At 42.2% G+C, this 23,199-nt stretch overlaps 2 protein-coding genes across 5 annotated transcripts in view; one reads left to right on the top strand and one right to left on the bottom strand.

Moving 5' to 3' along the window:
• Window positions 1-1,178, bottom strand: part of inpp4aa (inositol polyphosphate-4-phosphatase type I Aa) — a 42,796-nt gene extending 41,618 nt beyond the window's left edge. For all 4 annotated transcript variants that reach the window (XM_079822367.1, XM_079822369.1, XM_079822368.1 and 1 more), the window contains exon 1: window positions 1,043-1,178. The gene's annotated coding sequence lies outside the window, so the exon portion shown is untranslated. The remainder of the gene's footprint in view (window positions 1-1,042) is intronic.
• A 1,052-nt stretch (window positions 1,179-2,230) lies between these two features.
• On the top strand, window positions 2,231-23,159 carry slc9a2 (solute carrier family 9 member 2; the record flags this gene model as incomplete). Its single annotated transcript, XM_079820663.1, has 12 exons — window positions 2,231-2,357; window positions 10,386-10,849; window positions 13,156-13,406; window positions 15,659-15,876; window positions 16,360-16,559; window positions 17,841-17,930; window positions 18,009-18,079; window positions 20,088-20,255; window positions 20,450-20,555; window positions 21,738-21,854; window positions 22,034-22,124; window positions 22,795-23,159. The coding sequence occupies 12 exons, from the start codon at window positions 2,231-2,233 to the stop codon at window positions 23,157-23,159; spliced, it is 2,268 nt and encodes a 755-aa protein (XP_079676789.1).
• Window positions 23,160-23,199: the final 40 nt, after the last annotated feature.

Below are 23,199 nucleotides of genomic sequence, written 5' to 3'. Positions count from 1 at the left end.
TTTGGCTAATCAATAGTGCAATTAATCCAGGTACTGAGAATATTAAAGAACAGTGAACCTTTCATAAGTACAAGCGCTGGTCACATATGAAAACGACAATCCTATAAGGAACAACTACTAGAGAACATTTTGAGGAAGAAGGAGCATTGAGACAGCCTTGAGGACCTTGTATTTACGTAAATACTTAAAATAGAGGCAACATATTTAATTCACCAATTTTTTTCAAATACCACTGATTACAGAACTCTAGTAGGCCTACTGTAAGGCTGGACGCTTCAGAAAGTAAGTCAAGTTTATTTAGTAACTGATTCAGAAGCGTTATTGATTCAAAAATAATTATTTAATAATTGCTTAAAAAGAACCGACTCAAACGAGTCATTCGTTTAGGAATCGTACAACACTGGTCGAACTGTTTGTTTTGATTCACTAAGAAGAATCGGTTCATAAGAGTCATTCCTCGGTAACGAGAATCTACGCCGCCTGTCTGTGTCGTGTTGTAGTTTTTTAGTAATGATGTGTCGCCTCTGAGTAGTAGAGGATGTTGTCCGTGTATTTTAGTACAGTGTTCCGTATGCACTGACAGAAACCGGACGTCTAGAAAATAATTTGGTTCCCTAATTGTTCTAGAAATTGGGTCTAGGTTTCCATCCCTAATGTGTACAAGGCACCTTTTAAATAATGTAAACAGACAATGTATGACTCATCTGATTCTTTTACCTCCAGGAACATTAATAGGGTATATACTGAAAAAAGCCGACAACATCTAGACAGTTGAATAGCTCTCATGACGAAATATAAAGCGTGATGACGACTGAATTGCGTCCTCCGTTATGCCTTATAATAAAAACATTTCAAAACACAGCAGTCAACCAGCTAATTATCACTCTCACCCAAATTCTCATGCCATATCACGCACTTTGTGCTGTGCATATCAAGAAAAAATGTATTCCCTTTTCTTCATTGCTTCCTTCCGAGCGTGTAACTACTACTACGCGCGACTGCACACATTTGCAGATTTAAAAAGGCAGCAGAGATCACTTACGTTTCAGTCACCGATATGCTCCATGATTTGAAGGTAGTATCAGATCTGGTCGACCAGTGTTTTGATACACGGCGATCTCCGCTATTCGTTCACAGGCTCTGCATTGTGGACTCGCCCTGCCGTGACGTCACCGCGCATTACGTCAGAGTTGTTTCTCTAAAAACCCCGCCTCGTTCACGAATAACGTGAGGCGTGAGTCAAAAGAATAGCCAATGTCTTTATAAGATTTGAAAATTGCGTATTTTAAATGGTTTATTCGGTCACTTGTATTTAAAGAACGCTTCATGGAAATGTTGTCGATGGATAGCCTAATTCACAGACCTAAAAACGAGTGATTGACAGGTGTCGGAAGACCTTGACTGCCATCTAGTGGTTACAGCCTAGCAGTTCTCATAGATATTAAACTGCGCCTGCCATAGCAGTAACATCATTATTATGCCACATTTAACATTTGACAGTTTAATAGCTTAAAGGGGGTGAAATGTGCTTTAGTGTTTGTTAAACAAACAATGCCATTATCATTATTATTAGCATACATCTGTAATTAAATCAGCATGGGGTCACCTTAAAATAGAAGAGACTTTCACAATTAATACAGTTTAATATAATAACGGCTAGTGTTTTTAGCGGAATCTCATGACATCATGCTAGTAATGGTGATGCACGTGAACACAATGCGCGTGAAACTATTAGTTTTACATCGGAAGTGTTTGTTGTGGCATTTAGGAACAGGTTATAGCCTATCTATTAAAAAATGCTTTCAGAGAACTATAAAGGAAGCGAAACTATACTGACAAATCAGGTGTGGCATTTGTCCTCGACCGGCCCTCTGATCTGACCGCACACACCTGCGAGAGGTAGAGCCAAAACTCAGTCAAGAGACTGCGGGTCGGTGATTTACTTTCAGGGTTAGCCTAAAGAAATAGGGCATAGGCTTATATGATGTCAATATGCAGTAGGCTAATGTAGCCTAAATGTTGTTGTTTTTTTTCCCTTTTACATAGCCTATTTTTTATATATAGCCTATATAAAACTTCTGGCATATAGGCAATCGGATAAAATATGGAGCTTAATTTTCATGTAAGGACGCATCTCAACTTTTTGATTTTGTGCGTAATTTTTTGGTCTGGATTTGGAGCTGCTTATAACCCGACCCCCTCTCCATCTAAACTTCCCCCTTGGAAAACGATGGGTGAGACTGCTGACCCAGTCCCGGGTGAAACATCCCAAACGACGTTTACACTGAACTACCCCCGTATTCAGATCCCGTTTGAGATTGCTTTATGGGTGCTGCTTGCTTCCTTTGCCAAAATAGGTGAGCAATCACTCATTCTATGGAAAGCTGTTTTAACAAATTAGTGTCTTTTTACGTTAGTAGCTATTATTATTTTTATTTTATTTTATTAATTTAAATGACTATTCTACTAAATGTATTCCAGTTTTACCAGTATAGCCTATTGATACTTAGTATTTGGTACACAATAGTATCTATGCCGGACTGGTTACTAGCAACATTTTTTTATCTCACTATACAATAGTGTTTTTTTTTACATGGCTAGTCAGAATGGTAACTTTATTCTGTCATTCAGTTCAAAATCTAAGTGAATAAGATAAATAAATGTACTTAATGTTCTTAAATGGGCCTATAAATGTAGACTATAGATAATTAAAGAGACAAGTTTTAAATGTTTAACAATAATCAAATGTTAAAAGAGCTGTAATTGTCCATTATAATATTTAAATTTTCCCTTGTTAATGCATGAATGCATTTGTCTAACACTTTTGCGTGTTTGGGTATGTAATCACAGCTGTGCTGATATAGAGCCACATTGCACAACTGTGAGTGTGATATTGCTTATATCCCTTATGAAAAAGAAGTCAATTCAAGTGTGCTATTACCATTCTTCTTTTAAACTAAAAATAAGTATGTTTACTTTCAGTCTATTATACTTCTCAGAAATACTTAAAATTACACTTAAGTATACTTGACTTATACTGACAGAAAAGTTTAATTTAGAATATACTTGTACTCGATCTTTTGATTAAGTACGTTTAAAGGCGGGATTAAGATTTAAAAAAAATTGAGTAAAATCAATTAAATATATTTTTGTTCAATAATATATTTTCTTTTCTTTTTTGGTGTTTTGAGAAAATTTTATGATTTATAATTAATATTTATGCAATAATTATGAACCATTTTTTCCAATTGAATATAATAGAAAATGTATATATATATATATATATATATATATATATATATATATATATATATATATATATATATATATATATATATATATATATATATATATATATATATATATATATTAAATTAAAGCTGTATTTCATTTTAGAGTGAGGCCTAGGCCTCATGAAAGCAATTTTTTAAATGAGATCGGTGCCATCCGGTGGACACATTGAGCATTTTTATCACGCAATAACACATTTTTACCACTATAGTGGTTCCCTTTCGAAAGGGAACTCTCGCTGCGTCTAGCTGACGCTATGGGGGAACGCCTCCAGCGTCACAGGTGTCTGAAGCTACTATCGAATCACGTCAATCCTATTGACCGACGACAACCCATGACGTCATCACTATGCGACCCGGAAGTATATAAGGGCGCTGTGCCAACACATACACATCTTTCTCGTCTTCAGGGACTGTCTGTAAAGTGGTAAATTCTACGGATCCTGGTAAAAGACTTTTTGTATCATTATGAAACGCACTGAGAAGAGGCAGAACTGCTTCAGGAAGTGTGCCGACCCGTGTCAGAGATTTCTGACACCGGAAGACACACACACTCTGTGTGTTTTCTGCTTGGGAGAAGAGCATGCACAAGCAGTTCTTGAGGGTTCTGCTTGTGCAAACTGTGAGAGGTTTCCGCTGCGAACTCTCCGCTCTCGTTTGGCCCTCTTCTCGAGGGAAGGGGGCGCTTCATCTGGCTCAACCGATGTGGGTTCCACTCTCGCTGAGGCGGAGCGGCTACGCACATCGTGGGGCTCCCAGATGGAGCTCGCCGATCGTCTGGAGAGAGGCGTTGTTCTCTCAGACGATCCAGCGGCTGACGAGAGTGAGCTGCAGGTCGACGTGGAGAATGGCAGTTCTCCGCGAAGCTCTGCAGCGAGTGCTCTTCTGGACGGGCAGGAGATGGCTGAGGAGGGTGGTAACAACAACCAGGATCAGCCTGGATCCTCTCAGCCACCCTGTCCCGCGTACGCTGAGCTGCTGGACACTGTGGAGCGCGCCGCGGGCAGGCTGAGGCTGCCTTGGCGGCGCGCTAGGGGAGAGATCGCACGTGGTAGACTCGACGATCGGTTTCTCCCCGGCCACAGCCCAGTACCTCAGACGAGCCTTCCATTCCTCCCGGACCTCCATGATGAGGTCCGGGCGGCATGGAGGAACCCGTACTCCGCCCGCATCCACCGGCATCAGCGAGCTAGTTTCGCTGATGTCGAGGGGATGGCGGAGCACGGGTATGTGTCGATGCCCCCCATGGACGAGACGTTCGCGAACTATCTCGTCTCAGGGCGTGCATCGACACTGAGAGCTCCAACTCTGCCATCCCGACCGCTGAGGGCGACTGCGCGGTTGAATGGCAGAGCGTACGCGGCAGCGGGTCAGGCTGGTGCGACCCTGCACACGATGGCTGTGTTGCAGGCGTACCAGGCGGATCTGCTGGAAGACCTCGACCAGGGGGCGGGGCTGTCCCCTGAGGCGGTGGCTGAGTTGCGCCGCACCACAGACCTGGCTCTCCGGGCCACTAAACAAACCGCTGCCGCGATCGGGCGGTCGATGGCGGCGATGGTGGCCACGGAGAGGCACCTGTGGTTGAGCTTGGCTGACATCGGGGAGAAAGAAAAGAGCTTTCTCCTCGATTCACCAGTTTCGCCCTCTGAACTTTTTGGCACCTCCGTAGAGGCGGTGGTTGGGAAGTTCAGAGAGGCGAAGGCGCGCTCAGCCGCATTCAAGAACTGTATACCGCTGAGGTCTGCGTCCGCACCCAGGCAGGCGGGACCTGGTCCATCGCGGCTCGAGGGCCGTAGAATGGACCAGAGAGTGAGCGTCTCTTCCCGTGCCCCTCCTCCGTTGAGGAGTAGGACACAGAGGAGACGCCAGTCCCGCAGGAAAAGGGATCTTAGGGAGGTGATCCAGGACAAGCGCTCCCGGCGTTGGTAATGGGTCACCTCCTTTGAGGGGATTTCAATCCTACCCTCTCCCTTTTCCTTTTTAAAATGCCTTTTTAATGCAACATTTTAACACTCTATGTCTTTTAAATCCCAGGCGCTTCTTACATCAGGCCTGAGGCGGGCCTATGATGATTAGAACAGTGGTTCTGACGGCCCGCCGTAGCTTGGTTAGTGAGAGCGCCACTTTCAGGCATGCAAGGGCGGTAGAACATCGCGGTGATAGCTGCTTGGTGAGTCTTCGCTCCACGTGCCGCAGGTGAGAGTGGTAATTTTTTGTGTTGAAACACTAAAAAATGTGCTTCTTACAGAGACACCATTCCCTGTTGCAGTACGGGATTTTTCTGAGACGGAGCTAACTGAAGTTTTCTCCCTGTAGGTGGCTTATGTCAGCATTAGGTGCTGCTTGAGTATGTGTTGGCCTTCCCTTCTGCGATTGAGGTATCGCGGGGCTGGCCACCGCTCATGGTATCATAGTTTTGTATTAAGGCCTCCTCTCAGTGTGAGAGTGGTGTTTAGGCCGCCGATCTTTCTATTGAAATGTTTGCGGGATACTAAGCGGTAGCACACCCTTCTGGGAGAATGGAGTGTTGTCTCTCTACCGCTTAGGGTTTTTTACTATATACCTTCGGTAAGCCACCGCAGGTCAGAATAGTTTGTCTCCTTCAGAGTGTTTGTTAGAGACTGATGCTGGAGCTTCAGTTGGGCATTTGGCTTAGGCTATGTGGATGAGGTGTACCATCCCTGTGGTAGCCTCCTCTCAATTGAGAGTCGTTTTTGTCAAAGCAATAATAGTATTAGTCAGCCAGTGGATCTAACTGTCAAGGGTTTCATAGCAGTCAGTTAAACTTGCTACCAGGTGGTAGGCCTCACCAGGCCTCCCTGGAGGCGAGTTCCTGAGTTGGATACTCGGGGAGCTAGCATTGCTTGCTATCAGGTAGTAGGCCCCTTTAGGCCTCCTTGAGGGCGAGAGCCGAAATTAAGGCGTGAATTTGATATGGCTAGCCTGATGGCTATCATGCGGTAGGCCTCATCAGGCCTCCGTGGAGACGAGCCCCTAGGGTCTTTTTTGTTACTCTCACATTGTGCAATGTGTTTGATATCAGTTGGCAGGCCTTTGAAGCTAGGCCTCGCTGGAGGAGCGCTCTGAGTCTCATTCGCTTGACAGCTAGCACGGCTGAGGTAGTGCTAGCAGGTGGTAGGCCTCACTAGGCCTCCCTAGTAGGCTTGCTCTCAGATAGAAGGCCTCTTTAGGCCTCTCTTTTGAGGGTGAGCTTCCGGTAGAAGTTCCCGGGTAGCTAGCATAGCTTGCTATCTAGGTAGGCCTCACCAGGCCTCCTGGTAAGGCAAGTATTGATGCAGGGCATCTTGGAAAATAGCCTGGCTGGCTTTCAGGGTATAGGCTACAATAAGCCTCCTTGATGGTCGGCTGTTAGGTGGAAGGCCTCAGTCAGGCCTCCCGGGAGGCAAGTACCGATGTGTGGGCATCGGGAGTATTTTAGCCTGGCAGGCTACTCAGGTGGTAGGCCTTATCAGGCCTCCCTGAAGGCAGAAGAACCAGCCTAGCTGGCTATCAGGGTGTAAAGAGCCATTACGCTCCCCTGAGGGTCGGCTGCCAAGTAGGCCTCTACAGGCCTCTTGATCAGGAAGAGAGGCCTGCCGGCTAGCAGGTTGCAGGCCTTGTCAGGCCTCCCTAAAGGCCTGTTGTAGTGGAAGCAGGCTAGAATGGGTGGAAGGCTTTACTAAAGCTTCCCTGGAAAGGAGTTCCCAGGTCATGGTCACTAGATTAGTAGTATATATTGCTATCTGACAGTAGGCCTGTACCGGGCTTATCCCAGAGGCCGGTAGTAGGCCTTATTAGGCCTCCCTAAGGCGTTCTTGGGGCCCACTCACTTGAGAAACAGTTAGGAACGGAAAATTAACAGGTAGTAGGCCTCTCCAGGCCTCCCTAAAGACTGGCTATCAGGTTGTAGGCCTCAATAGGCCTCCCTTGAGGGCGAGTTCCTGAGTCAGGATGCTCGGCTAGCCTGCGTAGCTTGACTGTCAGGTAGCAGGCCTTCATTTGGCCTCCTTGAGAAAACAAGTTCAGTTTTCCAGCCTTGACAGACAGCTTCAACTGTTATCAGGTGGCCCAGGGGACCTCCCTAGATGTAACCTCAGCAGTAAGCATGCTTCGCTGGCAGGTGGTAGGCCTCTTTAGGCCTCCCTGAAGGTGAGCTCGAACGCTCTATAATTTGGCATATATTGCTGTCAGGTAGTAGGCCTCTCTAGGCCTCCCTGAAGGTGAGCTTGAACGCTCTGTAAATTGCCAGCATGGCGTGCTGTTAGGTAGTAGGCCTTTATAGGCCTCCCTGGGGGATAAACCTTTTATCAGGTAGTAGGCCCACCGGGCCTCCTTGAAGGCGAAGTTCCCGAGGTAGGCACTTCTTAGTTACCAGTTCTCTGTCTTAGAACTGGTCATAGTTGGCCTACAGCTGGAGGTTACCCACCAGGCAGGCTCAGCTGCTCCCCTCACTGAGGGTCGTCTATGAGCACACAGCCGCCTGAGCCTGGTCAGACGGTTGTAGGCCTCTCGTGAGGCCTCCCTGTTAGATCAGTCCGTAGGCCTTTCCGGCCTCCTTATTGCTTTGAAACACAAGCACCTGATAGATCCTTGATTGAGCAGACAGACTCCCCTCGCTAGCAAGGGTTGTAAAGCGCTATGCTGAGTATTGCTCTCTTGGATAACCCGTCTCTGAGTTCCGGGCTGAGTAGGACTGCCAGTTTTTCAGTCCCTTAGTTTGGATGCCTCCTGGGCACCATCCAGAGGCTCTGTCTGAACAGACAGGGTTGGCTAAACCGAAGTGTCCATAACTCTTAGGGCACCAGGTCAGGCCTCCCTGGTGGCATTCGGGAGAACTTTTTTCCCGAATAGTGACTGGCCAGGGTTCCTTCGGGTCCCCTAGCCACATTCCCTTGAAGTAACCCCTTCTGTTGAAGTAGTGGTCTCGGGCCTTTGAGCAGTCTGGATAAGAACCTCACGCAGTTGCGTTAAGGTTCCGTTTAGATGTATAGCTTGGGCTATGACCGTAGGGAATGCTGTCGCTGACAGCCCAGTGTGACCTGAGGGAGTGGCTCAGGTTTGTTCAGTTGAATTTACTTGTGTTGACAGTGGTCACTGCCACTAGGCAGACACTCCCCTCAGCATGGCGGCGTTGGTATATCGTTCCCCATAGCGTCAGCTAGACGCAGCGAGAGTTCCCTTTCGAAAGGGAACGTTCTAAGGTTACGTATGTAACCTCTGTTCCCTGAGAACAGGGAACGAACGCTGCGTCGCTTTGCCATGCTTCAGGGCCTATCTGCCACACAGTCCCTTCAGACGAGAAGATGTGTATGTGTTGGCACAGCGCCCTTATATACTTCCGGGTCGCATAGTGATGACGTCATGGGTTGTCGTCGGTCAATAGGATTGACGTGATTCGATAGTAGCTTCAGACACCTGTGACGCTGGAGGCGTTCCCCCATAGCGTCAGCTAGACGCAGCGTTCGTTCCCTGTTCTCAGGGAACAGAGGTTACATACGTAACCTTAGAACGATTTACAGCTCTCTGTAGAAAGGCTTGTGAATTCTAGTGATTTTTGCGCATATTTGCCAATTTTTTTCAGGTTGTTGATTTTAATATAATAACAGATTCTCAAAGACTATTTTTGTCAAGTTTTTTGGTTGGTTTACCCTCTGGGGTACTTCGGGTCATTTTTTTAAAATCGTAGCTTCATCGGAATGGTCCGAAACTTTGTGACTTTATTGGTACTTGGTATATGAACACCCCAAAAAATTGGGTACAGGATTCAAAAAGTCTAAGTGGTCGTAAAAAAAAATAGTCACACTCAGGAACTTCGGGTCAAAAATGACCCCCATAGGAAATGATTGGGAAATTGGCAAAAATGTGAAAATACAGAGTTTTTTTGTGCATACAATCTACAAATCAGCCACGATGCAGAAAAAAAGGACTCAACAGTGAAGGGGTGAATCTCTAAAACATCAAGAGTGCAAAACAGACAAAAAACTCTCACACACACACACACACACACACACACACACACACACACACACACACACACACACACACACACACACACACACACACAAATTAACACGTGTCATTCCAAAAGCTAATTTTGGGAAATGTGTGAAATAAAATAAATTATTCATCAATGTAAGAAATAAAGTGCACAGCAATGAAAGCATGAGACTGTAAGCCATCAAGGTTGCAAAATTCATTGCACACACTCTCACACACAAACACACATAAGGAAATATGAGACTGGTAAAACTGTAACAGAGAAATGCGAAAATATGTGAAATAAAATCAATGAATCAAATAAAACAATGGGTAACAAAATGCTTTCCATTTGTTCTCTTTCTAATGCAATGTTCAGGTTTGACTGTATTATAAAGTAAAACTGGCACTTCAAATTACCATTTAAACCAACCAAACAAACAAAAAACTTGACAAAAATATTCTTTGAGAATCTATAGATTTATATTATTATATATTAAATGGTAATTTGAAGTGCCAGTTTTACTTTAAAATACAGTCAAACCTGAACATTGCATTAGAAAGAGAACAAATGGAAAGCATTTTGTTTTTATTTAATTTATTGATTTTATTTCACATATTTTCACATTTCTCTGTTGCTCTGTTACAGACAGTGGCTGACATGGGACAAAGATGTCGTCCTCTGAGACAGCAGAGAGTAGCTAGCGCTCTGTAGAGCAGTTTGTCTGTTTAGGGCTACTGTAGAAACATGACGGCACAAAATGGTGACTTCACTGTAAGGGGAACCGCAGTGTATGTAGATAGAAATGGTTAATTCTAAGGTAATAAAAACAACGGTTCATTATGTAAGGTCTTTATACTCCACTTAAAACATAGTTGTGTATATTATATTGCATTTCTGTCAATAGATCCTCATAAATACTACACACTGCATCTTTAAGTATACTTCATAAAATGAACTTGAAGTATACTTTTTTTTAGTAAGGGTTTTCATTCCCAGTGCTGATAACGTTGAAATATCAGCCCCCCTGGAAGGCCTCTCAGCCCATCAGATTCGAGGACCAGATATTTGTATAACTGATATTTATTTTGTACATATATTGCTTTTTTTCTGAATAGGTTTCCATGTCTACCATAAGATCACGGCCTGGGTGCCAGAATCCTGTTTGCTGATCTCCATTGGTCTCATAGTGGGGGGCATCATGCACTCGGTGCATGAGGAGCCACCGGCAGTGCTCACCTCCAACGTCTTTTTCCTTTACATGTTGCCACCCATTGTTCTAGACTCAGGCTACTTCATACCCACTCGGCCTTTCTTTGAGAATATTGGCACGGTGCTGTGGTTTTCTGTGGTTGGCACCTTGTGGAATTCCATTGGCATTGGCATCTCCTTGTTTGCCATCTGCCAGATCGAGGCTTTTGGTGTGCAGGACATCAACCTTCAGGAGAACCTCCTCTTCGCCACCATCATCTCCGCTGTAGAACCGGTTGCTGTGCTCACTGTGTTTGAGGACATCAGCATCCACGAGCAGCTCTATATTGTTGTATTTGGAGAGTGCCTGTTCAATGATGCGGTCACTGTGGTAAGTGATGTGTGCAGTCTTGACATACAAAACCAAATTAAGTGTGAGTCAGAGAAAGGGATTTGGGACAAAGAGTAATGCACTGCCATACTCTCCATGGGAAATGTGCTTGAAACACGCTTTTATTTGGCACATCAGTCACAAATATTCTCTGATCAAGAACTGTTTTGAAGATGTTGCGCCCTGTGTAAAAGCGGGCAGAGTTACATCATTCATCAAAAAGTATCACAGTTTGTTTCTTCGAAGGGAATATGCTTGTCTCCTTTCAAACCTTGCCCTAGTAACAGATTATCTGAATTCCAGAACTTAACACAAGCCAGTGTATAAATGCTCTGTCATTCGATACTGGCTTAAACCCCATGGCAAACACAATTAGCTTCAGAAGCTATGGTTTTAATCTCGCCTTACTTTATTATGTCAAACATAAAACAAGTATTTAGGCACAATTACATGTCTTACTTTTTATCACATTTGAACCGGAATAGTAATGGCTCAAATTCAGATAAAGAATTCAGAGCAGTGTTTTGTCTTCTCTTTGACACTGGAATGTTCTGAAACAAACAACAACAACAGCTAAATTCTGTGTGATGTATAATATGTGCTACAATTACCAGAGATGCAAAGTATTTGATTAATTGTACTTTATTACTGTAAGTATTTATTATTTTGAGGAATTTGTACTTATCAAGTATGTTTTGAAGCTGTATACTTAAGGCCCATTCACACCAAGAAGAATAACTTTAAAGATAAGTATAACGATTATTATATAGCATCCACACCAACACACAATGTTGTGTTTATTATAAACTTGTGCTTGAAACAGGAGGATTCTGATTGGTTGTTTTTCCAATGTTTTTATCATTCATTAGTTGGAATTAATCGTTCTGAATGTGATTCCAACCATATCATTCTGTGCCGTTATCATTATAGTTGTGGTGACTCTGCTATTCTTTTATATTTAGAATGATTATTAGAATTATATCTTCATCGTTATAGTCATCGTCCTTGGTGTGAACAGGCCTTTACTTTTAATCTTACATTTCTAAGACAAAAATGTTAAGCCATTATGGTTAAATTGGTTACTCAAAACAATCTCCACTCTCAAAAGCTGTTTTTTTATACTTAAGTGAATTTAATTGTAGAAACATTTCTTACTTTCAATAAGTACGTTTTGGTTAGATACAGTAAAATACAAAGGCTACTTGACACTTGCTAAACTATTTGTTTTTAAAAAATTATTACCCCCCCCCCCCCCCATTTCATTGTACATGGCAAGTAATCCTATTACATGTGTGATGTTCTGCATGTTTTAATCTTCACATTTGTACTCTAATTTTATTAGTTTTGCATATTTTCATCCTAAAAAAATGCCTTGTTGATGCTAGAGGTCAGAGGAGAATGGGCCGACTGATTCAAGCTGATAGAAGAGCAACTTTGACTGAAATAACCACTCGTTACAACCGAGGTATGCAGCAAAGCATTTGTGAAGCCACAACACGCACAACCTTGAGACGGATGGGCTACAACAGCAGAAGACCCCACCGGGTACCACTTATCTCCACTACAAATAGGAAAAAGAGGCTAAAATTTGCACGAGCTCACCAAAATTGGACAGTTGAAGACTGGAAAAATGTTGCCTGGTCTGATGAGTCTCAATTTCTGTTGAGACATTCAGATGGTAGAGTCAGAATTTGGCGTAAACAGAATGAGAACATGGATCCTTCATGCCTTGTTACCACTGTGCAGGCTGGTGGTGGTGGTGTAATGGTGTGGGGGATGTTTTCTTGGCACACTTTAGGCCCCTTAGTGCCAATTGGGCATCGTTTAAATGCCACGGCCTACCTGAGCATTGTTTCTGACCATGTCCATCCCTTTATGACCACCATGTCCCCATCCTCTGATGGCTACTTCCAGCAGGATAATTCACCATGTCACAAAGCTCGAATCATTTCAAATTGGTTTCTTGAACATGACAATGAGTTCACTGTACTAAAATGGCCCCCACAGTCATCAGATCTCAACCCAATAGAGCATCTTTGGGATGTGGTGGAACGGGAGCTTCGTGCCCTGGATGTGCATCCCACAAATCTCCATCAACTGCAAGATGCTATCCTATCAATATGGGCCAACATTTCTAAAGAATGCTTTCAGCACCTTGTTGAATCAATGCCACGTAGAATTAAGGCAGTTCTGATGGTGAAAGGGGGTCAAACCCAGTATTAGGTGTTCCTAATAATCCTTTAGGTGAGTGTATATGTGTCTGTGTCAGTGTCAGTAGATCTCACAGTTTTTTTTTTTTTTTTCAGGTGCTGTATAATCTTTTCAATCATGTAGCAGTGATGCCTGTGGTTGAAGCTGGAGAAGTTTTTCTGGACATTGGTAGATTTTTTGTGGTGGGTTTTGGTGGTGTGCTTTTAGGCCTACTGTTTGGCTTTGTGGCAGCCTTCACCACACGCTTTACTGGAAAAGTGAGAGAGATCGAGCCTCTAATCATCTTCCTGTACAGTTACCTGGCCTACCTCTTAGCTGAGCTCTTTGCCATCTCCAGCATCATGGCGTAAGTATGGGGTCCTTACCCAGCTAACAAAAATATGTTCTAAGAGCATTTTGCCAACGTTACCATTAAGTTATAAAACGCAACGTTATGGGGTAAGCAATTTTCAGAGTGGCTAGCAATAGCGTGCTAACTTTGAAAGCATAAGAGCCCACCCTTCCTTCAAGCGTCTCCAAAGCCACACCTTCTTCAAAACACATGAACACATATATCAGGGCGCAAACAAAAGCTTCGAGAGACGGCGTAAAACCTCAAGTTTTAAAGCACATAACATTACAATAATAGTGAACATAAACAATTTAAAGTGCACTGACCTGTACCATCTGACTGCTGCAGATTCATATCAGTGTTGCCATTGAAACGCATACATTTGAGTCACAAACCGCTCCGAGTTTAACGTCACGGGTTTCCATCTCTTCCAAATTACAGTAGTTATAACGTAAACACAGCATAAGCTTGTTGTTTTGGTTCAGGAGGAACTGTAAAAAGTGGCTGCTGTTTTGGTTGCGGTGCTCGATGACTGACGTCTGTTGAACCGAATGCAATGACTGGACAAACATTTTGTGGTTCTACGCCTTCCACAGATGATATACACCGTTCAGGCATAACATTATGACCTAATATTGTGTTGGTCCCCTTTTGCCGCCAAAACAGCCCTGACCCATTGAGGCATGGACTCCACTAGACCCCTGAAGGTGTACTGTGGTATCTGACATCAAGATGTTAGCAGCTGAACCTTTGAGTCTTGTGTGTTGCGAGGTGGGGCCTCCATGGATCGAACTTGTTTGTTCAGCACATCCCACAGATGGATTGAGATCTGGGGAATTTGGAGGCCAGGTCAACACCTCAAACTCGTGCTCCTCAAACCATTCCTGAACCATTTTTGCTTTGTGGCAGGGCATATTATCCTGCTGAAAGAGGCCACAGCCACCAGGGAATACTGTTTGAAAGGGTGTATATGGTCTGCAACAATGCTTAGGTAGGTGATACTTGTCAAATTAACATCCACATGAATGGCAGGACCCAAGGTTTCCCAGCAGAACATTGCCCAAAGCATCACACACGCACCGGCCATCCAAGTGATGTAATAGAAAACGTGATTAATCAGACCAGGCCACCTTCTTCCATTGCTTCGTGGTCCAGTTCTGATGCTCATGTGCCCACTGTTGGCGCTTTCGGCAGTGGACTGGGGTCAGCAAGGGCACCCTGACTGGTTTGCAGCCATGCAGCCCCATACGCAATGAACTGTGATGCATTGTGTATTCTGACACCTTTCTATCAGAACCAGCATTAACTTCTTGAGCAATTTGAGCTACAGCTCGTTTGTTTGATCAGACCACACGGACCAGCCTCTCCACGTGCATCAATGAGCCTGGGCCGCCCATGATCCTGTCGCCGGTTCACTACTCTTCCTTCCTTGGAACACTTTTGATAGATACTGACCACTGCAGACCAGGAACACTCCACAAGAGCTGCTGTTTTGGAGATGCTATGACACAGTCGTCTAGCCATCACAATTTGGCCCTTGTCAAATTCTTAAGACAAATCCTTAACAAATCCTTAAGCTTGGTCATTTTTCCTGCTTCTAACACATCAACTTTGAGGGTAAAATGTTCACTTGTTGCTTAATATACCCCACCCACTAACAGGCGCTGTGATGAAGAGATAATCAGTGTTATTCACTTCACCTGTCATAATGTTTTGCCTGATCGGTGTATATACATAGAAATACATTTAAACCATTTAACTTAGTGATTGCTATCAGGATGTGAAGAGACTTTCAACCAGCATAGCAAAAAATGTTTCTGGAACAAATCGCCAACCGCCTTTAATTCTGAACGTTATCTGAATATTCAAACATGTTTTTTAAATGTTTTAAAAACACTTTTTCTTGATTATGCAAATGATAACATTCTATTTTGCAAAAATTATGTGATTGTTACATTTGAATATTCTCGGAACATTTTAAAACAAGTAATAACATAAAAAAATGTTAGGCAAACTTCCAAATAAAACGTTTCAGAATTTTTTTTCCCATTTTTGCTAACGTCTTGAGAACATTATTAAAGACTAGATAACTCTGAACAAATGTTCTATTAATGTTACTGTAAGAGTGTTTGTTAATAACTTTGAGAGAACCTTGTCGGAACGTTAGGAAAGTTCTGAGAACATTCCCTGTTAGCTGGGTAAAACTTGCTTCCAGATATCTGAAAATAACATTGATTTTCCTGAATGTTGTGCTCCTGTTTCTACAGTATTGTAATCTGTGCTTTGACTATGAAGTATTACGTGGAGGAGAATGTATCCCAGCATTCCTGCACCACTATTCGCCATGTCATTAAGATGTTTGGAAGTGTGTCGGAAACTCTGATCTTTTTCTTCCTGGGTGTCGTTACCGTAACAACAGAGCACGAGTGGAACTGGGGTTACATCCTCTTTACTCTGCTATTTGCTCTACTTTGGAGAGGCCTGGGTATGGGAGATAATTTATGAATTATAAACAATACTCAAGATTATTAGGATGTTTTTAATAGTACCATCTCTTATTGTCATCGTTTACAATTAAACAATATCGCTGCAGCTGTGTTGACACACCAGCATGATTGCGATTATTAATATTTGATATTACTTTTAACAAACAATTCAACAAGCAAGAACTATAAGTAACTTACATTTTATATAAGTAACTTATATAAGTAACTTACAGATACAGTTGCCCCTTAGTTTGCCTATTTTTGCTCCACCAACAGAAATATATACAATCAAAGCAACCGTCGCATCACAAAATTGTGTTTTGTTCCAGAATGAATAAGTGTTTTGAACCTTGTCGCCACGTACTGGCCTAATGATGTAACCTGTAAAACCCACACCACTAATGCACATGTTTTCAGTTGTCACCTGAAATGACATAACTTTAGAAATTGGCTCAATTTTTATTATTTTTCCTTTCTTTTAGGAATCCTGGTCCTAACGCAGATCATTAACCCGTTCCGCACGATTCCTTTCAACTTCAAAGATCAGTTTGGTTTGGCCTATGGTGGGCTTAGAGGAGCCGTGTCATTTGCCTTGGCCTTTACTCTCCCTGAGAGCATTGGTTGCAAGAAACTATTCATCACAGGCACAATTGTCGTCATCATCTTCACGGTGTTCATTCAGGTACCTTTAGAACTGAGCCTTACTGACAAGTGTTTGTGCTCAAAAAAGCCTTTTTATGAACCATCTTTACCAGTACAGCAGTAACTTGTTCATATTTGAACATTTGCAGTGATTGCAGTGTTAGGCCATTCATATGAGGCCCTGTTTACACCTTGTATTAAAATGCATTTTGGTTGATTGGATCACAAGTGGGCAACACTAAAAACAGGTGTAAACAGGGTCTAAAACATTTTAAACTTGTCCACTTCCAACCACTTCCAGTCGAAAACCCATTTAACCGGATTGCTTTCATACTGTAGACACTCACGTGGTCGAATGTGTTCAAAGAGCCACAAAATAGTGTTGTTGTCAAGACCTAAACCAAGACCAAAACAAGACCAAGACTTTGTGGGGTTGAGACCAAGACGAGACCAAGACAAGACCAAGACTTTGTGGGGTTGAGACCAAGCAGCTGATTAATTTAATAACGAAAAGTTGCCGAATTCAAAGACAGTTTAAAATTTGTCATTTAATATTAACTTCTTGTTTATTGAACATTTGTATAAATCAATAGAATTTGCAATCGCGCTTATATTCATGAAAACAGCTCTCTTGCGATATTGTTTAATTACATTCTATGTTATATAAAAAGTAAATCTCAGAATTTTGTGGGCATTTACAGGTATATTCATTTTGGCCATTTTTTAGACAATGCTGCATTGATTTTGAACCCGCCAGCACAGTAACAAAAGAAATCTTATTACAAAGAAGTTGTACAAAGTACGACTTTACAAAGAATGTTATTGCATTTTAAGCTGTAAGTTTGACATCAAATCACATTAATGATGTTAAATCAGACAATTCCCCCAGCAATTTAGTGATATCCTTGCAGTTGTGGTCTTCACTGGTGTTGAGATAATATCCAGATTCCTCTAAGTCTGAGACCAAGACAAGACAGAGGAGAAATGCAGTCGAGACCAAGACCAGTCTTGAGTACAACAACACTACCACAAAAGACCACCAGATGGGATTTAAACTTTGTCGGCTGAAGACCCAAGTTTGGTTTGAAGATGAAAAATGTACCAAGCCCAATGTTCTCTCACCATTCCTGATTTCTATCATGCACTCACACAACATTCAGCATAGTCTTTCTGAGCAGAAATGAAAGAAAGAACAGCATTTATTTGAATTAGAATTGTCTCTTTTGATCAATTTAATGCATCCTTGCTGAATAAAAGTATTAAAACTCTGACAGCAGACTTTTAAACGGTAGTGTATACTAAAGACTATTTCTTTTTGCAGGGAATTACAATAAGACCTCTTCTAAAATTAATGAATGTCCGTAAGACAAACCGAAACCTTGAGACCATCAATGTTGAGATTCACAAAGGGGTATGTTTTCATTTCATTTAAACTTACTTAATAATCTAGATCAGTTTAGTTAGTCTTGATGCCATTACTCTGTTTCAGTTAATGGAGCACACAGTTGCAGGCATAGAAGATCTATGTGGACAATGGAGTCACTACTACTGGAAAGACAAGTAAGAGTTAGACTCTTACATTTTAGTTATTTTTTCTCCCCCAGCTTTTCACAGCTTTTCTGAAAATAAAAAAGTACAGTTCTCTGCTGAAGTAGAAGTATTTCAGTGTCATGTTTCCGCTTTCCTCATTTCTTTAGTGCCACCAGTTAGACTGGTCTAACAGCTCTTTCTCAGTCTATATGTAGACATAGGCTCTATTAAAGGGGTGGTAAACCACGATTTCACTATTCTAACTTTAGCTAACATGTAATGTTGCTGCTTGAGCATAAACAACATCTGCAAAGTTACAACGTTCAAAGTTTAAAGCAAAGGGAGATATTTGCTTTTAAAGAAATCAGTTTCTAAGAACTACAGCAAACGGGCAGTAGGCGACTACACACATTCCTCCAGGGTTGGTGACATCAACAGGCTCAATATTTACATAAACCCCTCCTCCGAGAATATTAAATAAGGGGGGGGGGGGGGGGGGGTGAGGCCATTTTGTATCGCGGCGCTGTTGTGGTATAAGTTAGTTAGGCTGGAGTGTTGTTGCCGCGATGCCAAGGAAACGCTGTTATTTTCATCCGGATTGCAGGTCTGGGGTACTTGCTCTGTTCAGCCTTCCTTGGGACGGGGGTGCGTTGCAGAGCGTTTAACATAAAACATGTTATATGCACGTGTGTTTGAGTCAGCGGGGAATCAGGCGCGCGCAGGGCTCCCTGCAGCACATCTAACAGAGGAAAACATCCACCGTCTTCGCGATTTCAATGCCAGATTTGCACAACGTCAGCTGCGTGAAAAAAACACTGCCGGTGCGTGGATGCATGACGCGCGCGCTGCACATTTCACGGAGGACAACACAAACTTCCACAAACTTCGCAAGTTCAATACAGGATATGCACAACGGCTTGTCCTGAAAGCTGGATTTACAAACAGAAGCTGTTCACGGGCCACAACCTGTAAGTCTGATTTATTTTTCATCGATGTGTTTTCCTGTAATAGGTTGTAGCAAGGAAGTAAACAGATGACAACACTGTTCTGCAAACCAGTCTGTTAAATGCTCATTCATACTTAACGTTATCCGACGAACACCTAACGTTACAAACACTAACGTTAAAATCTCAACAGCGAACCTGACATTAGTGTAAATGATTCTTTGATTAGAGCTTTTATGTATTGTTTATCTACAGGCATGCTAAACATGGTTCTGTGTGTGATTTGGCTAACTTACTAGTTAAAGCCAGTGCTCAGTGTTTGTTTTGGGTTAGTTCTTGCGACAGATATTTGGCTATAATCGTTCTAAAAATACAAAAGTTAAAGTGCCATTCAGTAGCGATCATTATAGATCCGCAGTCTTTACTCTTGAGGACTGAACAGGTTCTGCTCGATCATCTTCACTCAAATGTTCTGGGTCTGATTCGGGCTCAGATTGGTATGGTTTTATTGACACCGTTGTTTCTAATACTGACCAAAGCACAGCCTCCGGTAAGGGGCGTGACGTTTCCGACATACGTGCACTAGGCGTTTAGCGAATCACAACACACTGGGCCAGCTAACCAATCTGAGCCCATCGCGTATTTTTGAGGGACTGGCTTCATACAACCCGGAAAGCATCAGACCGTTTTACAAGGAGGGACAGAGCAGTGTAGAATAAAGGTCAAATATATGAAAAATAAGGCAATTTTTTTTTAAACGAAGCATGAACACATGTTACAGTGCACCCCACAAACACAGTCAAGCCTTCAAAAGAATGTGTTTTACCACCCCTTTAAGCCTCAGGCTTATGTAAAATAATTTGTCATAAAGACTATTTCCTGTTACTACCACATTATATAGCATACTTTTGTTTTCTTAAATTTTGGAACAAAAACTCTAAATAGATAAAGGATATTTATTCAGTGACTTGGTTTATATGTGGGAGTTAAATATCAATGTACAAAGTCCAGAACACTCTGTTATCTATTATATGTGATATTGATTTTGAGAATATCACACATATGTTCTGATCTATAAACTCTTTGATTGTCAGGTTCATGAAATTTAATAACCGGATCATTCGCAAGATTTTAATCCGTGATACTCGTCCAGAGTCGAGCATTGTGGCTCTGTATAAGAAACTGGAGCTTCAGAACGCCATGGAGATTCTGGACACAATGTCCGGAGACATCAGCGCAGCTCCCTCTTTAATTTTCTTACAGTACGTCTCCTTTATGCACAAACACTTCTTTTCCTGTCCCATGCTTCTTAGAAATATCAGAAACTGGTTTAACTTTTTCAAAATTTAGCTTACATTTAATAGAGCAATAATTTCAGTAGAAGTATGTGGTCACAGCTAGGAGTATCACAATGATTTGCTTCCTGTTGATTTCTGTTCTCTGTTGTCTTTCATAGTGAAGAGACAAAGAACGCCTCAACGTCCAGTAAGAAGTTTTTGCCATCTGATGTGACAAATATGCATGAACTCTTATCGAAAAACATGTACAAGATCAGACAGAGGGTGAGTTGAGACAGAATGTCCTGAACTTACAATATTGGAATTGCTGAAACAAAATTTTAGAAAACAACACTAAGTACTAAATATTCCACGTATTTAGGTTAGTTATATTAAATTCAAAGCCAATATTTTTTATATCATAGCTTTGCTATTGTTACAGAAGCAAGCTAGCAAGAGCTGTGCTTATAAACCTCACTCCCCTGGCTTCAAGAGGCATGCTAGCGACTGACACTAGTAGAGGCTGCAGCCTTTAACGTCCTTGTTAGCTCGCCTGCCACCAATGCCGGTTTCGAATCCCGCTCAGAGCGATTAGAGAAGGACAGGTTACATTTGGTGCTGTGACCTGGATGGGACTCATGGGAGTGAGGTTTAGGGGGTGAGTGTAACGGAGACAAGCTAGTGAGGGTAAACCTCACTCCCCTGATCTCAACAGGCACTCTAGCAACTTAGGCTAGAGACTGTGGTCTTTAGCGTCCTTGTTAACGTACCTACCTCCTACACCAGAGACCCCGGTTCGAATCCGCTCAGAGAGGGTTGAGTAAGACAGGTTACATTTGATGCCATGACCCGGATAGGAGTGAGGTTTAGGGGGGGTGAGTTTAACGGAGACAAGCTAGTGAGCTGTGTGGGTAAACCTCACTCCCCTGGCCTCAGGAGGCGCGCAACTGATGCTATAGACTCCGATATTTAGCGTCCTTGTTAGCGCACCAGCATCCCATGCTGGAGGCGCTGATTTGAATCCTGCTCGGAGCGGGTCAAGTCGGACTGGTTACACTATGTATAACAATATGCAAAGTAATGCACTAAGGTGCATTTTAATAAATAACAATAAAGGTGTAATAAACAACCAAAAATACCACAAAAAGGGTCACATGCTTAATAGAAAGTTTCAGAACATTCCAGTAGCATAGCTAAAATTTGACAACAGAATTAGAAATGAATTATATTTAGGGTAATGTACGACAACTATTTTTGTATCAAATTTGTATGACGTTATAGGGCCCAGAAACATGTTACACTGAACAAAGACTATCATGTTTTATAGAAAAGTTTAATGTTTTCTTGAATGATTCGGTTTTGTATGTGGAATAAGCAGTGGGACATAAAATTATTAATGTTTATTTTACTAATTTATTGTCCCTTGCAATATTTCACAATTAGTTTTTTATCCATTATGCTTCACAGACAGTCTCTTATACCAATAAGCATTCATTACCCAATGATATCCCAGCCAGAGAGATCCTGATGAGACGGCACACAAGCTTACGACGCAGCCTCAGAGCCGGAAGCTTCCATGGCACTGTATGTAACACTTTGTAAATTAGAGCACTTATTTATACAGGGTACAAAAACAACAAAAAGATGCCATTTAAAATCAAACATGTTTGTGATCTGTAGAGTATATATACTGACTCAATATGGACATGAGAGTCTTATTTTCTGTCATTGACCCTTTCCTTCGCTCGTCTCTGCAGCACCAGAATGCTGCGAAAATGTCCCAGAAGTTTTTGTCTCTGCCAATGGGTCAGAGTCTGAATTCTGGATTTCCTCCAGGGAGATTCGGTCACACCGGTGAGAGAATATACAGTATAACAGCAGTAATTGATCCAACACTAGTTCACCCTCTGGTCCTACAGGTTCCAGATTCTACAGGTTTTGCATAAAGATAGCAACTGACCTGCATAGATGATGTACAAAGACCTCAATTCTGTCTCTTCACAATGTAAAACTGTTTAATATGATGAAGTGATATGCACTACCGTTCAAAAGTTGGAGGTTGGCAAGATTTGTTAAGATGAAATCTATTGTACTCAGTAAGGCTGCATTTATTTAATCAAAATACAGTAAAACAATTCAAATAACTGTTTAATATACGTTAAACTGCAATTTATTCCTGTGATGGCAATGCTTTTCAGCATCAGTCTTCAGTTTCATGATCCTTCAGAAATCATTCTAACATGCTGTTTTTCTGCTCAAGAAACATTTCTTAGTATTATCAATGTTGAAAACAGTTGTGCTGCTTAATATTTTAGTGGAAACCGTGATACATTTTTTCAGGGTTCTTGGATGAATTCAAAAGAACCAAAAATAATCTTTTTGTGGTTATTTGTCATGCTTTTCTAATGAACATCTAGTGGAGAGTTTTACATTGATGTAGGTCAAGGGATTTTCATTATTATATTGATTTTAAGTATCTGTATATTGGCAGTAATATAGATAGTAATCTACATTGTCTTTTTAGGAGATGGTGATACTGAAACCGAGATTGACTATCCGTCAAACAGGCCCATGTTCAGGCATCCACAAAAATTGTCATCTAGAGCAGTGAAGCCTCTCAGGCCGCTTGATGCTCTGAAGGAAGTAGCTTCCACTGTGAACATGCTGGATGACCAAAATGTTCAGCAGAGGGACTACAGAACGTCACATGAGAGGTCAAACATCAGCCATTCAGGACCTCAGACCTCAAATCTGCCTCATGGCTTGTCTAGAAACTATAGTGACAAAGACTGTGAGGGTGGAGAACAGCAATCATGGCCGTCTCCCCACGCATGGGTTCAGGAACCACAGAATGATGTACAACGGCCTTTGATGAGGAGACCACGCTGATCTGTTAATACAGCTGGACTGCTTTTACCTGTGGATGAGA

Source organism: Gobio gobio, assembly GCF_949357685.1.
Source record: "Gobio gobio genome assembly, chromosome: 7".
NCBI lineage: Eukaryota > Metazoa > Chordata > Actinopteri > Cypriniformes > Gobionidae > Gobio > Gobio gobio.
Note: the sequence above shows the minus strand (reverse complement) of the source record. Positions and strands in the feature narration are given on the sequence as shown.